The 15,500-nt window shown below is 44.9% G+C and overlaps 1 protein-coding gene across 3 annotated transcripts in view; it reads left to right on the forward strand.

The window, feature by feature from the left end:
- The first annotated feature begins 467 nt into the window (after nucleotides 1-467).
- RECK (reversion inducing cysteine rich protein with kazal motifs) overlaps nucleotides 468-15,500 on the forward strand; it is an 84,799-nt gene continuing 69,766 nt past the window's right edge. For all 3 annotated transcript variants that reach the window (XM_056117208.1, XM_056117210.1, XM_056117209.1), the window contains exons 1-2: nucleotides 468-631; nucleotides 15,089-15,147. In XM_056117208.1, the coding sequence (XP_055973183.1) occupies nucleotides 532-631; nucleotides 15,089-15,147 (159 nt within the window). In that variant the 5' untranslated portion in view covers nucleotides 468-531. The remainder of the gene's footprint in view (nucleotides 632-15,088; nucleotides 15,148-15,500) is intronic.

The following is a 15,500-nucleotide window of genomic DNA, read 5'->3' on the forward strand; positions in this document are numbered from 1 at the left end:
TGGAGGATGGGCTGTTCCGAGGGAATTCGGTGGTGAACCCATGCCTGGGCCCTGCTCAGCAGCTCTGGGCTGACACGGTCTCAAAAGGATCCCCGAAGGAAGCAAGTCCCAAGTCCCTGGGCTAGCCCCAGGTTAACCCGCGCGCTACCAGCGCGGTCCGGGCAGTCCCCACTGCACAGCGCGGCGGTGGTCGAGACTTGCTAGGTCCTTTTCCAGCGCTGACAACCTCTGACTCCCCTTTTAGGAGAACCGGGCTGCGGAGAAACTGCCCGAGAAGCGGACGCCCCGCTGGGCCATAACAAAGGGCAAAGCTGGGAGGTTGGGGAGGGGTGGGTGGAGGGGGGGTGTTCCCGGGACGTTCCCGCCCCCTGGAGGTTTTTTGGAATCTCCGTGCTGCCGGGGGCGGGGCCTAGGCGCGCCTCAGCCAATCATCGGGAGGCCCAGGGCTCCGGGCGGGGCCTGCGGGAGCGGCCGCGGCTGCCAGGCTGGGTCCGAGCATCCCGCGCCGCTCCGGACCCGCCCGGCCTGGCCATGGCGACCGTGCGGGCGTCGGCGCGCGGCGTCCTGCTGCTCCTCGTGGCCGTGGCAAGGGTCGCGGCGGTGGCAGGGGCGCTGGCCCCGGGCAGTGCGGGTGAGTAGCCGTGGCAGCAGCGGTTCGGGCCGGTGCGGAGCGGCCGTCTCGGCGCTCCAAGATGGCGCGGGGCAGGGGGGACGGGGGGTGGGTGTGCGCGACCCCCCAGACCCATCCCAGGGCCGGGGACCCTGAGGCCAGAGCGTCCGTGCAGGCGGGCCGGGGTGCCGGGGCGGGACGGCCGAGGGCCCAGTCTCGGACCCTCGCGCCGGCCCGCTTTGGAGGTCGGCTGAGCTGGGAGCGGGGACCCGGGTTCGAGGCCTTTGCTGTCATCCCCTGGGCGAGCACCCCCAACTTGGCCCTGACTCGCCTCTCCCGTCGGCCTAGAGAGAAACACACACACCCTCGTTTCGAGCTCCCCGGTCGCCACGCGTGTTCGATGGCATTTCCGAAGTGCAGCCGCCTTCCCGCCGCCCCGGGTCGGGGTGTCCCTTGTTCCTCGACCCTCGGCTCCCGGAGGCCGACCTCGGGCGGCGAGCTGTACTGGGGGGAGCGGGGGGTGTCTCCTCGGCCTGCCTGAGCCGTGGTCTGCGCCTGCCGCTGGGGTGGGGGTGGGGTAGGGTTGCGCTGCGTGCGCTCGAGACCCCGTCGGCTTGTGGGGGGCGCTGCGGGACGGCAGCGGGCAGAGCCGCGCGGGCTGTGGGTGCCCCCGAGGGAGGGAGAGGTTGTGCATCCTGCCCCGGGTGGGAGGAAAATAGAGCTCCGAGTATAGTAAGCATTCCCGGGGTGATGTTCCATGCAAAAACGGAGACGGAGGGGCCTGCTTGAAAGGGCAAAACCACCCTTCAATCTCAAGGTTTATCCTGTTCCGACTACTTGGCAACAAAGTATTAAGGAGCTGGGTTAGGAACCTGCAATTAGATAGCTCGTTGTGATTAGGTTCTAGATGTAGCTGTCAGGGGATCCAGAGAGATAGTACTAGGGTTAAGTCCTTGCATGCAATTGACCCGGTGTTCAATCCCCAGCACCGCACACTGTCCTCCAACCATCCTTTCCACTTCCCCGACCCCCACCACGAGTGATCCCTGAGTGCAGAACCCAGAGTAAGCCCTGAGCACTGCCCAAAACAAAGAGAAACAACAACAATAATAAATTAGCTTCCATAAGATGGAAATCCAAGGGGAGATAATGCAGTGCTGTGATTTGTTGGCCAAATCAGTTTGCCTTGCTTCAGTTTAAGAGGTTGAATTATTGTGGGCCATGGATTTTAGTTGTTGATTCTAATTCCACAGCTACTCACGTCAGTGGAAGATAGTAGTTGCAAGTAGTTAAGAATCCTAAAGGTTACTCATCCCAGCCCTGTGTGTGCAGGCCTGCACATAGTTGCTTTAGTATCCATAGTTATCATTATTGTATCTTCTTGTACATGTTATTGCCGAAATTGAGGTAATCTCTGTGTAGCCTTTAGAATAGTATATAGTAAGCACTGAAATGTGCACATTGTATTTGCCTTTGAGATCTGAGGATATTTTAAGATCTTTTATTAAGGAGACAGTACAGGGGATAAGGCGCTTGCTTTGCATACAGCTGCCCCTGGGTTCATCCCAGATTCCATCCCTGCCAAGTAAGATTCCCCCACTCACTGCTAGGAGTGATTCCCTGAGCACAGAGCCAAGAATAAGCCCTGAATACTGCCTGGCTCAAACCCCCGACCCAAAAGATTCTTACTGATTTAACATTGGTCGGTTCATTATATAGGTTTCAGGCACAGGGCTTGATAATCCAACATCTCTTTATACTACATTAATTGTTACCATGAAGTCATCTACATCTTCCACCAACAATTGATTCCATTTACCCAATTTACACCCTTTTTCTCTCTCTGATAATAACCGTTTTGTTTTTAACATTCTGAGTGTGCTTTTCTTGTGCTTTATTTCTGTATCTTCCTCATTTTAGTGAAATGATATATTTGTCTTCCTCCTCCTCTGAGTTACTTCACTTAGCGCTAGCTGCCCTAGTCTGCTTCTGAATTCCCTGAATCCCTTAGACTCACAGCAAAGGTTCCAGCTATTCCTATGGTGAAGAAACTTGCGGGGTGCAAGGAAATGACAGCTAATGGATATGGGGTTTCTCTTTAGGGTGATGAAATATTCAGAATTCCAGTAGTGGTATAGTTGCACAAATATGTGGGTAGATTTTTTTAAAAAAAAACTGAATTGAACACTTGAAAGTATGAGTTTTGTGGCATGTGATTATTCAAAGATCAACAGGGATATTAGAAATTTTATGTCTATTTGAATGAACAAAATATATAATATGCAACTTTCATAGTACTGTATTGCATCTTTGAGAATTGCTTATAGGGTAGATCTTAAAAGTTCTCATTGGGGAGCACTTTATTCAGAATTACCCTCATCTGCCTCTTCTTTGCTTTTTTCTTTTCTTTTGTAGCTGGGTCTCTCTCTTCTCTCTCTGTCACTCTCCCTGCCCCATCACTCTTTCCCTCTCTTCTCTCTACTCTCCCTCTTCCCTTCTCTGTCCTCTCTTCATTTTTCTATTTTCTAAGTAAGCTATTTACTTCAAAAGTTCTCATCACACACTCAAATTTTTTTATTTCTGTGTCATCATTTCACAGTGTGTACAAAAGTGATGCTGTACAGTTGCATCTAATACAGTGTTAAATGACAGACATACCTGATTTGAAAAGAGGGTGGGAAAGATAGTACAGGGGATAAGGCACTTGCCTTCTAGGCAGCTGACTCCGATTAGATTCCCGCCACCACACATGATCCTCACCACCAGAAATAAGCCCTAGACACCTTTGGGGTGGCCAAAAAAAAAAAAAGACAAAAAATTACTTGGTCAAAAATCAACTTCAATGGGGCAGCACCTAGCTGGAAGTAGCAGGAGTTATGAAAAGGACTTCATGGAGAAGAGGGAGCAAAGCAAGGAAAATAACTGGTTATAGCTAAAGCTGTTCCCTTGTTTGCGTGGATGGCTGTGATCGGTCATTCTTAGGTTTCGGTTTCTTTTATGGGGGTCATTCCTGTCCAAGAAGGACAGGGAGGGGTGCCTGGGCCCTGTTTTCAATTTCTCTCTCTCTCTCTCTCTCTCTCTCTCTCTCTCTCTCTCTCTCTCTCTCTCTGACCTTGCAGGGAATTGAGCCCAAGCCCTCACACAAGTCAGTTCTCTCCCACTGAGCTCCATCCCAGGCCCTTTTCCTCTTAACTTTGACACACTATAGGCTAGGTTTGGGTATGCTTAATTAGGCTTCAACTAAAGTATTAAAGCCATCTCAGTCTAATGGCCACACATTATTTTGTTATTTTAACTTGATCTATTTCTCAGTGAAGTTTGTCAATGAGATTACCCTAAGAGTTAGGATCGGTACTGGGCCATAGGACAGTGTATCCCAGCATTCTGCTCTGAGTCCTATATCCATCAATTTAAATGTTTTTTCCTTAACTTATTTTTCACCATGTGAGTTGATACCTAGGAGGTGATTTTTGTCTAGTATAAATGTGATTTTTTAGAGGGGTTTGTTCAAAAGCATTGGATGTTTATTATGTCAGACTTTATTCTAGGGACAAATTTGCTGCTCCTAAAAAACATACACTTTGAGAAGAGCAATAGGGGCTGGAGAGATAGCACAGCAGGTAGGGTGTTTGCCTTGCAGCCGACCTGGGTTCAGTTCCCAGCATTCCATATGGTTCCCTGAGCACCGCCAGGAGTAACTTCTGAGTGCAGAGCCAGGAAAACCCATGTGCATAGCCGGGTGTGACCCAAAAAAAAGCAAAAAAAAAAAAAAAACAATAGACAATAAGCAGATAAATAAAATGGTTTCTGGTAGTAGTATTGAGTGTGCTGTAAAGAAAGTCATATGATAACAGAATTTATGATCAGAGGGATACTGTTTCTTTACATAGAGATGACAGGGAGGCTTCTTTTTTTTGTTTTTTCTTGGGGGGGGAGGGGTTGGGGTTGGGTACATCCAGCTATGCTAGTGGCTTACTGCTAGGTCTGTGCCCAGGGATCATTCATGGCACTGCTTAGGAGACCATATGGCATGCTCAGGATCAAACCTGGGTTGGCCATGTGAAAGGCAAGCATCCTATCCACTGTACCCTTGCTCCAGCCCCTAGAGATGTTTCTTTGAGATAAAAGGTTTAGAACTTTGATCTGAATGTTATCCTTAGGAAAGATAGAGTAGGAATGTGAAATGCAAAGAACCTACCCACTGCAAGAAGCAACAGGAGGTCAGCGTGGTTGCAACAGACAGAGCAAGAACATGGGCTAGAGCTGCCTGGATCTTGGCCTTATAAGAAGTCGTGTGAAGAGTATGGGTTTTAGTCCATGTACAGATAGAAACCAGTAGACTTTTAGGTATGAGATGTGCTCTTTGATTTATAGCTTACATTATGGTTTTCAACAACCGATCCAAGGACAGCTTTAGAAAGTTGAAAACCACTGGTCTGCCTCTGTGGTTGTTAAGACTGGGCCCTGGGTGAGTAGCAATCGAGGTAGTAATCCAAGTAGGAGATAACAGTGACTCAGGGGTGTGAAGACAGAAGAGAGACCCAAAGTATTGAATGGTGATGTGGGAAGTGAGGAAGAAGTAAAGATAATCCATAGATTATGCTTCAAGCAGTGTAGTCTAAAAAGGGATGTCATTGGGGCTGGAACAACAGTACAGTAGGCAGGGCACTGTTCTCCCTAGATACAATTCCCAGGACCCCATGTGATACCTTGAGCAACACCAGGAGGATCCCTGAGCACAGAGCCAGGAGTAAGCCTTGAGCACTGTTGGGTGTGGCCCCCAAACAAAACAAAACAAAAGGGTGGGGTGCTATTTACAGAGGGAAACTGAAGAAGAAAAGTTAGAGGAGGACTGGCAGTGAACCAGGGAGAAATGGGGTTCGTGCAGGTACGGGGGTATACCTGGCCATTTTTAGGGGTTACTCCTGGCTCTACACTCAGGAATTACTTCTGGAGGGGCTTGAGTTACCATATAGGGTATCAGGGATCCAGCCCTGGTGCAAGGCAAGTGCCCTACCCACTATGCTATCACTTGAGCCCCTGCGGTTTTTTTTTTTTTTTCCTTTTTGGGTCACACAGGGCAATTTTTTTTTCTTTTTGGCTCTGCACTCAGGAATTACTCCTGGCTATGCTCTGGAGACCATATGGGATGCCGGGAATTGAACCAAGGTCAGCTGCGTGTTAGGCAAATGCCCTGCCTCTGTTCTATTGCTCCAGCCCCCACCTGGAGTTCATTTTTATGTATATTTAAGATGGTTATTAGGAAAATCAACCCCAGGCCCACTGCTAATGGAACTGAATCTCATATCTGTCGGTTATCCATTTAGCAGATCTTTGTTGGGCTATAATAGTGCCAGCACCAGAATAGGGCCTTGCTATAAAATATTAAGGCAAAAAATGGCCATATTTTCTATCTTCTTAGGATTTATGGCTTTGTGGGGAATTTGGACATTCACTATCACTCTCAAAATATATAGTATCTGCATGGCAGAAATCATTGTTATTTTGCCACATATCCATTTATTGTCTAAATAAGATTGTGTTTGGAGAAAAGTCATGTGATTTAGTCATGTATATTGCAAATAAACTGATGACTGCTATGAACTGCACCTCAAACATATGAAGATGACTTCCAGAAAAGATGCCTAAAACAGTAACAAGTCTGGGACTGGAGTGATAGCACAGTGGGTAGGGAGTTTGCCTTGCACGCGGCCGACCTGGGTTCGATTCCTAGCATCCCATATGGTCCCCTGAGCACCGCCAGGAGTAACTCCTGAGTGGAGAGCCAGGAGTAACCCCTGTGCATCTCTGGGTGTGACCCAAAAAAGCAAAAAAAAAAAAAAAAAAAAAAGTAACAAGTCTCACGATGAAGGTGTTACTGGTGCCCATTCGAGAAAATCGATGAACAATGAGAGGAGAGGACAGTGCCACAGTGCTACAGTGGTGAGAGAAACATTCTGGAGGGCCAGGAAGATGGCCCAGTGACCAACACTGCATGGTCCTCTGAGCACAGAGCCCGGTATAGCAGCCGATCCCTACCGGTGTGGCTCAAAAACAGAGAGAAATACTTCGAATACAGGAGGGATTGTGCCATTAGGAGTGACAGTCATCTTTTTCCATCCCTTGTTTTATAGATTGGAGGATCTGCAGCCTGGTATGGGGAATCTGAGAACACTAGCTATTAGCATTGAGGGGGAGGACTTCAGAAGAGCAATTTGTTATGCTGTCATTTCACAATCATGAATACGTTAAGGCTCTTTTTGGTTTTTCCCCAAAGGAATAAATACTAAGATAGCTCAGGAATGGGCTATTTCCATAGCATCTAACCGAGAAGTGTATAGAAATCTCCAGGTAATGCCACCTCTCAGCTGCTGTGGGAGTCACTCACCTGCCAGGACCCAAGACCCCTTTAAGAGTCCCTCTCTGCCTCTCTCTGCGTCTCTGTGTGTCTTCTGATACCAACAGTTAGCTTCTTACTTATGCTTTCTGTACCACCTTAAAATTTCAGCTTTTCTAGCCCCAACTCTTTCTGACATGATACTGAGGTCAGTTGTGTGTGACCACCAACTGACAGCATACCTGGGTGCCTGAATATAGGACTGGATCTGATTTATCTTTTGACTGAAGTCTGAAGCTTGCTACATTAAAGGTTGGTCATATATACTATGTTATTGGACAATAAAGAAATAAAAATTTTGGTACATTTTATTATGAAAAGGACATTTTATTCTATTTTTATTTTTTGGATCATACACAGCAATGCCCAGGGGTTATTCTTTGCTCTGCACTCAGGAATTACTCCTGGTGGTGCTCTGGGGACCATATGGGATGCCAGGGATCAAACCTGGGTTGGCCATGTGCAAGGTAAATGTCCTACCCATTGCACTATCACTCCAGCCCAGAAGAGGACATTTCAAAGAAATTGCTTATTAATTAAAATTTCTTTATCAGAGCACTGTGCTAAATGGGCATAAGAAGTTTATACTAGTACAGCAGGTAAGGCGCCTGCCTGCTTTGCATGAGGCCAATCTGGGTTCAATCCCCCATATGCTCCACATATGTTCACCTGAGAAGTGCTTGTTATGATCCCTGAGTATTTAATGCATATGGAATGATGAGAAAAAAGTTAAGTACTGAAGTTTCTAGGTTAGACTAGATTAGCAGAGTACTAGATAACTGAAAAAATCAACATGATTTGGAATTGTCAGGAAAGAAAGCGCTGTGAAGAATTGAGAAGGGATATGGACCTTGGAAGATGTTTAGATTGTCAGGAAGGTTCAGTGTTGCTAGCAGAAAGCCATATTCAAAGTTAATGTAAGTGTTCCTTGTTAAAAGCAATTAAGGAAGTTTAGGGAAGGAGCGGTCAAAAGAGAAGACTTGGAAAATTGGAATTAGAATAGCATGAAGATATTGTGGGCCCTTCAGTCGAAGTGTGAAATCACAAAAGGTCTTTTTAAAAATAGGCAGTCATATTTGAAATTGAATAAAGTGAACATCATTTTCTCTTTCATTAGCTTGGAATGAAGCTAACAGTGGAGAAAATATAGCGAGTAACCTGCTAGTAATTCAGGAAAAATAAGCAGAGCAAGGAATATGGCAAAAGGTAAGCCAAGTTAAATGTAGATAGGGCTTTGTGGGTAACCATTTAACTGTTCAGCTCTTCCTTGGCTGGTGATGTGTGTGTGTGTGTGCGCGCGCGCACACACACACACACACACACACACTTTTTATTATTGTTTGGCAGACCTCCCAAACAATGCTGGGGTCCTCTCCAAAGATACTTGGCTAAGCAGACCAGACAGTTTTGTGTTCAAGCACAAGAGTCCTGGGACCACTGAGGCCACCCAGTGATGTTCACTCCTTGGTGGTGGGGTACTGAGGTGGTGGGTATTAGAATTCCAGGCTTGGTGCATGTAGGTATGTACTCCAGCCTATTGAGCTATCTCCCCAGCCCACAAACAGATATTTTTAGCAGGATAAATTTAATCATTGAAGAATGTGTTTTGGAGAATAGAGAAATAGTACAGGGGATAAGACACTCACCTTGCATGAGACCAACCCAAATTTGTTCCCCAGCACCACAGTGTGATCCCCTGAGTACCACTAGGAAAGACCCCTCAACACAGAGCCAGGAATAAGCCTTCAGCCCCACTGTGGTCCAAAAAACAAAAAAAGAAAATGCATTTTGTAAGTTAATGTTTTAAAAGTGATGTCATTTTTTAGCCTGTTTTGAAAATGATATTTTGATTTAAAATAAGATTTCACAAATAATAAAAGTAAAACCAGAACTTTTAAATTAGCATACTTTTTCTTTTGTTTTTTTAGAATACTTTTTTCTAGAATCAGTTCAGATTTAATTTTATCAGTGAATATATAGTGCATGTGTGTGTGTGTATATACTGTTTTAGTACTCCATTAGGAAGACATTAAAGGAACTCTATATTTTCTTTAGGGAAAAAATACCAAGAATGGCTCTTAACTAAATTAAATTACAGCTTTTGGGTGCCTTCTGTGGCAAAAATCTCTCCTAACTTCAAAAAACCCTATACTTCCGTGACTATTTCTTAGTTTTACATTAGGGTGTGTATGTTTTTTTAAGTTGGTTGGTCTTAGAGGTCACAATTTTCTGGTGTTGCTGGTGCATGTACTTCTTGCTCATTATTTCAATCTTTAGTACATATGATCCAACCCAGCAGCCATATTTGATATTTTTGATTATTGGACAAGCTATCATGTGTATTTCTCAGTTACATAAGTGCTGCATGAACTCAAATATCCATGACCTTTAGAAGTCAGCTTTTTAAAATTAATTTTATAATTTTGGACTTTGAATAAGAATGCATAATATTGCATCATGTCTTTAATGATAATAACAGCTGTGCCTTTTATTTTATTCATTCAGTTTCATTCTTCTTTGAACCATTTTTACCTTTATCAGTTCAATTCCATTTTTATGAGAATAAGCAGAGCTTCAAACTTTTTAAAGATAATGTTAGAATCAAATGACCAAAACTAAACATTTCTTATGGGGAAGTCTACAGGGAAAAAGCAGAAATAAGGTATATTGGAAACTTTAGTCAGTTTTGCTGTGAACCTGAAGCTTCTTTGAAACCAATAGTCTCTTGATTTGGGGGGAAAAAAACAATTTTTTTCTTTAAATAAAAACAAGACATAACTACAATTCATTGACTTCTCCTGTGGAATACATTAGGCTTTGTATAGTGTTTTTGCACTGTAAGAGATCAATGACCCAATTAATCCATTTTCTAGTTCATAAAAGAGAGAGAAAAAGACTTTTAATTGCCACATTAATTATATTTTAGTTCCTTCCTCCCATTTCTTTCTTTTTTCCCCCTCAAACAACTAAGCCAGATGATGGTTCAGTGCAAGGGCTTGAGGATGTGATGGTCCTCGAACCCATAGGTGGATGCTGGAGGTTTCCGGGGCTGCACCCCGGGTGCCCCTCCTCCTTTTCTTGTTTTCTTTGGGGGCAGGCCACAGGCAGGGCTTCTGTCAGGCTCTGTGCTCAGGGATCACTCTGGGTGGTGCTTGGGAGACCAGGTGTGGTGCTGGGGATCAAACCTGGTTTGGCTGTGTGCAAGGCAAGGACTCTACCAACTGTATGATCTCTCCCCCACCCCTTCTTCCCTTACTTAATAAAAGTATTTCAGTTGCTAGGCCAGAGCGATAGTACAGTGGGTAGGGAGTTTGCTTGGTTGGCATGCGGCCGACCCAAGTTCAATCCTCGGCATCCCATATGGTCCTCCAAGCACTGCTAGGAGTAATTCCTGAGTGCAAAGCCAGGAGTAACCGCTGAGCATCACTAAGTGTGACCCTCCCTCTCCACCCCCCCCCCCAAAAAAGAAAGAAAGAACCCTAGTAAACCCCAGTGGCCCTGGAATTTCTGGGCCCAAGCAGCTGTGCATTGCCCTGCCCCAATCTGAAACTGAGTATGGATGAAAGCATCAGTTGTGCTTTGCTTCTCTGAGTCTACCAGAGTGGCCACTGGACTATGCTGCTTACTTCCCTCCCACCCCCCCAGAAAAATACATATAAAAGTATTTCTATTGCTGTTTATTTGCAGACTCCTTTTTCTTTGTTTTGGGGCCACACTCCACAGTGCTTGGGGTTACTCCTGGCCTTGTGCTGGGGGTTGCTCCCAGCAGTGCCCAGGAGACCGTGCTGTGCTAGGGATCAGACCTGTTCCCCCTGATTGCAAAGTTTAGGTGTAGCCCATTGAGTTATTTCTCCGACCTTATCGACATTTGTTTCTTGAAAAATATGCAAAGCTAAAAATTCTGTTAAAGTTTATTTGTTACAAAGAAAGAAAAAAGAAATGTGTACCAGTTATAAAATGACAAAGGTTAAGAAGATACGGAAAATGTGATGGCGCTTCAGCCTGCTAGGGAGGGTGGCCGTGGTCTAGAAGGAGGAAATGTGCTATTACAGAGGAATGCTTGGCTGGGAGGGGGCAGGGAGTTACTACCAGAGAACTTTCCGCTGTCCTCTCTAATTCTGTTTTGTTAGAACTCTTAGAAGGCCTTGGAAGAGAGGGGATGGGAGGGGGGAGTGGGGGTTAAGAATGCCAAAATGTCAACACAGTTTCTGGCAGGCCACTGGGGTTGGAGATCACTTTTTTTCTTCTGTAGTTCAGAGTAAAAGTGTGTGTGTGTGTGTGTGTGTGTGTGTGTGTGTGTGTGTGTGTGTGTGTGTTTGTAAGAAAAATATTTCTTTATAAAAATTTGTATTGGGGGCATTACCCCTGGCCATCACCATTAAATTGAGAAGAATTATATAGGCTTCTCTCTTTCAACAAAACCTTTAGTACTATAGTTTCAGCTGTAACGTGCTTTCTGGTATTTGTTCTAAATAGACCTTTGCTCCAAGAAACTGTTTTTCAAATATTCCTCGGCCCGAATCAGGGCCTCGTCTGCTAGGTTGTTTGCCCTTTTGCCTGTGCTTATTGGGACCACATGTTACCCTCAGTAATCTTTGCACAATATCAGCGGGATTCTCTGCCCTCCCGTGACCTTTGTATCAGAGGGCGGGTGGCAGCGGCGGTCAAGGGGCCTTCAGAAGAGCACATCGAGCCCTTTCTCCCCACTGCCTGCCCTTCCCAGTCAAAATAGTATTTATTTATTTTCCTCATCCTTTCTCCTTTGTTGCTGTTGTGGGGATCACACACGTGCTAGCCGTGTGCCAGAGAGCAAGCCCTGGGGTGTGGTGCCAGGGATCCCAAAAACCAGTGCTGCCTGGATGGTGCCACAAGTTGGGGGGGGGGCCTGGGATTCCACGCAAGGCCCCTTATCTGCAAGGCCAATGCTTTATCACTGAGCTACCCTGCCCCAGGGTCCCAGACCACTTTCCCTAGTGTCATAAGCCTGGGAACAGAACTGAATCTTCGACGGTGGGAATAGCCTGTGTGGCATGGCATGACAGAAGGGGCACTTTGAGAAAGCCTCAGAGCCGATGTGGCTCTGCCTCAAATTAGGAGTTGCTAGACAGTAACTATAGCCTTACAAGTAAGGAGCTCTTTTTTCCCCCCCTCTCCCTTCCAAAACTTAGTGGAAATTTTATATGATCTAGTTTTGCTTTTATTTCTGGGTCGAAGTTGTATTCGATTTCATTTGAAGAGATGGTTGCAGATTTGCCTATTTGAAACCATCGTGTCAAATCTTGCTGCCTAAAACGTAATATTTTCATCTCCTTTTCCCTTTTCACTTTGTAGTCTAGGCAGCCCCTGATCAACTAGCCCCCCTGCTGTCCCTTTAGAAAACATTTTTCTAGTTTGATTTACTCTAGAATAGTAATATGCCCCTGCTGGTTCTCTCTGTCACCAATTTATGAGTTTCTCTGGCTTGTAATGCTGCTTGGCAACATCTATCCCTGTCTTGAATCTGAGGTTTCTCAAACTAGCATTTTAAAATGCAGTAAGTGGCATCAAAAATGCCCTGTTCTTTGAGAAATTTATTTACTTAGATCCTTTTTAGGAAATTAATAATGCATATTAACATATTAAAGGTGTCACAAGTTCAGAAGTAAAAATTTTCTTTGACTTTCTCCAAGCTTTCCTTTCTCAACTTGTTTGAATTGAAACAATTTTTTGGAGGGATAATTATGACTAACTCATAAAAGCATTTTATAGGGCCCAAAGTTGAAACACAATTCTCCTGGTGCCTTGTCTCCCTACTCCAAGCCTTTAGAAATTCATCTAAAGTCCAAGCCCCATCTCAATTCTTTGTTTTCAAAACTAATCTCTATTTTGCTGTGAAAATGAAGGTTTTGACTTCCTTTTTTAATTGGTGAGTGGCTTCCTGTCCTTTGGTCTTGTTTAGACTTTGTCCCACCATCAAACTATCATCTGGATAATGTCAGAGAGCATAACATTTGCGCCCTCACCTCAAACACAGGCCTTTATACTGAACCTCCATCTCTTTTATTTAGCCATTTAATTTCTTTGTGCTCTGATTCAACCGCATCTGAGTGTACAAACAACTCCTTTGTGGTAGTGACTACCCTGAGTTAGACACCAGAGTTAAGGGACATGGTCCTCAATAAGACGGGTCATACCCACATTTCAATAACATTTGTCGGGGGGAGGACTTCCCAGGCCCACACTTCCTACCAACTTGCACTAAATCCTGAGGTTTCCTTCCATAGCTGGGTGATTGGCCTTGAGGTTGAACTCAGTCTCCAATCCCCCATTCTATTGGAGTTGCGTGTCAGGCCCATCTCCTGTGGCAGAAACCCAGTGCATGTGAGCTGTGATGCAGATGGGGGAGTACGGAGAGGTCATGGATTTGATCCCTGGCACCATGTACCTGCCCCCAACATTACTGGGTATGCCTGGTGCTTATTTTCTTGCAGTGTCAGGGAGCACTTGTGTGAGGCTTGTGCTACAACCCCTGAGCCACAGCTCCTCTTTCAGTTTGGGTTTTGTTTTTGTTTTTTTTGTTTTTAGTTTTGTTTTATTTTTTGTTCCATCTCTTGAATCACACGACTGACCTTTCGGGCATGGCCAATCCCCAGACTGAGCTAAGTGGGTAAGAAGGGGCAGGATAGCAGAGACACTTCTGATGCTCTGGATGGTCTAAGGATTTAGAGCCCTTCAAGCCAGGGACGGACCAATCAAAAATGACTGATGGTGTGGGAAGGAGGGCAAAGATCAAAATAGTAGAGACATAGGGACAATGGTGGAGGGCCATGGGCACAGTGGTGGTCCTGGGGTATAGTCATTTTGTATATTGATACCATAAACTTGAACACTATTATAACTACCCACATTGTAATAATTTTTTGGTGAGTAATAAAAAAAAAAAACTTTCCTTGACCCTGCATCCTTCTTTTTTAAAATCTCTCTTAGTAATATTCTCTCCCATTTGTTGCCATGACATGAGCCCATATAAATATAGAGCCTATATTTACTGTGTTTGCTATGATTTTATTCACTTCTGCCAGCTCCATACATAGTACCCATTAGTCTGGGGGATAGCTCTCATAGGTCTGGAACAGATGCTTTGCTTGTGGGAGCCCTGGAGTCAATCCATGGCATGGTCCCAGAGCATGTGGATCGGATGTGGCCCAAATACCACCCTCCCCCCCACATACACCCCACACAAATAAGTACCTTGTAAAGGTCACTGAGTGGCCTCCAATTAGTAAATCCATTTTATTTTTCAATCTTCAGCCTAACCTGACTCTACTGCATGCCACTCCTGTGATTAACCTTCTTCTCTGTCTGTTCAAGCTTAACATTCTTGTTTAAAACTTTCCTCCATCTCAGTCACTCATTTTTTCCCGTGTCCCAGATGGTGTTCCTTAGAAAAAGTGGTGCTCCGCTCACTCTCACTGGAAACTCTCCCTAAGCAGTGCCGTTCATTTCCTCATAGCTTTTCACATGAATGATGCCACAGCTGGATTCACATGGGATTTTATCTGTAATGCAGGCTCTCAATTCTGGCTTCACTAGAATTGGCACCTGGTCGTACTATAGGCATCATGTCCAAAGTAAAACTCCTGACTTTTTGTGTCATTTAACTTTGTATTTAGGAATGATAATAGAATTCAGTCCATACGGTAACATTGAAAGGATTGAGTGAGATCAAGCATGATGCTCTGGCACTGGACCATGGATGTGGTTCAAGACACCTCAAGTTGCATCCCTGGAACCACATGGCCCATTAGCCACTGTCAGGTGATAACTAAGCACTGCCAGGCTTGTTCCCCTGCAGCAGTAAAATAACAATATTCTGGCATATAAAAAGTAGCTATTATCATGTGAGTCTTTTCTGTTGCAGCTTCTTGAAGGCAGGAGTCATGTCCCCAAAGGAATCAGTGTCAGTGTCCTTGGGTTATAATAGTGTCCTTGGGTTATAACAGTAAAGGTTGATCGTGACCAGTAATGATGTTTTATAGTTTAGCTTAAGAAGCATCTTGCTGAACAATCAGCAACATCACGTGTTTGTTTTTTCTCCCTAGGTGCACTGTGTTGTAGTCATTCAAAAGACAACCAGATGTGCCGTGATGTATGTGAACAGGTAAGCTTATATAATACTTTTAGAGATTATGATTCCTGTATGTGTTTGTTATGGAAAATCTTAACCAAGTGACTAGGATTCACAGTAGCAATAAGGAAGCAACGAAGCACACATTTGCTGCCATGACATGAGGAAAGGAAAATATGTCATGTAGGATTTCTGCCCAAAGTACAAAATCTAAATCATGAGGAAACAACAGGGTAAGCCTAAATTGAGGAATACTGTTCCTCAAAGCAATAGCCCAAGTCTTCCAAAAATGTCAGTATTGTAAAAAAAAAAGGCTACAAAACTTCCAGGCCAAGGAAAACTACAGACTCTTAGGTAGTCAGAGAGCTCAGTGGAACCTCCAAATG

This window comes from Sorex fumeus, unplaced genomic scaffold, assembly GCF_029834395.1.
Source record: "Sorex fumeus unplaced genomic scaffold, SorFum_2.1 ptg000034l, whole genome shotgun sequence".
Classification (NCBI taxonomy): Eukaryota; Metazoa; Chordata; class Mammalia; order Eulipotyphla; family Soricidae; genus Sorex; species Sorex fumeus.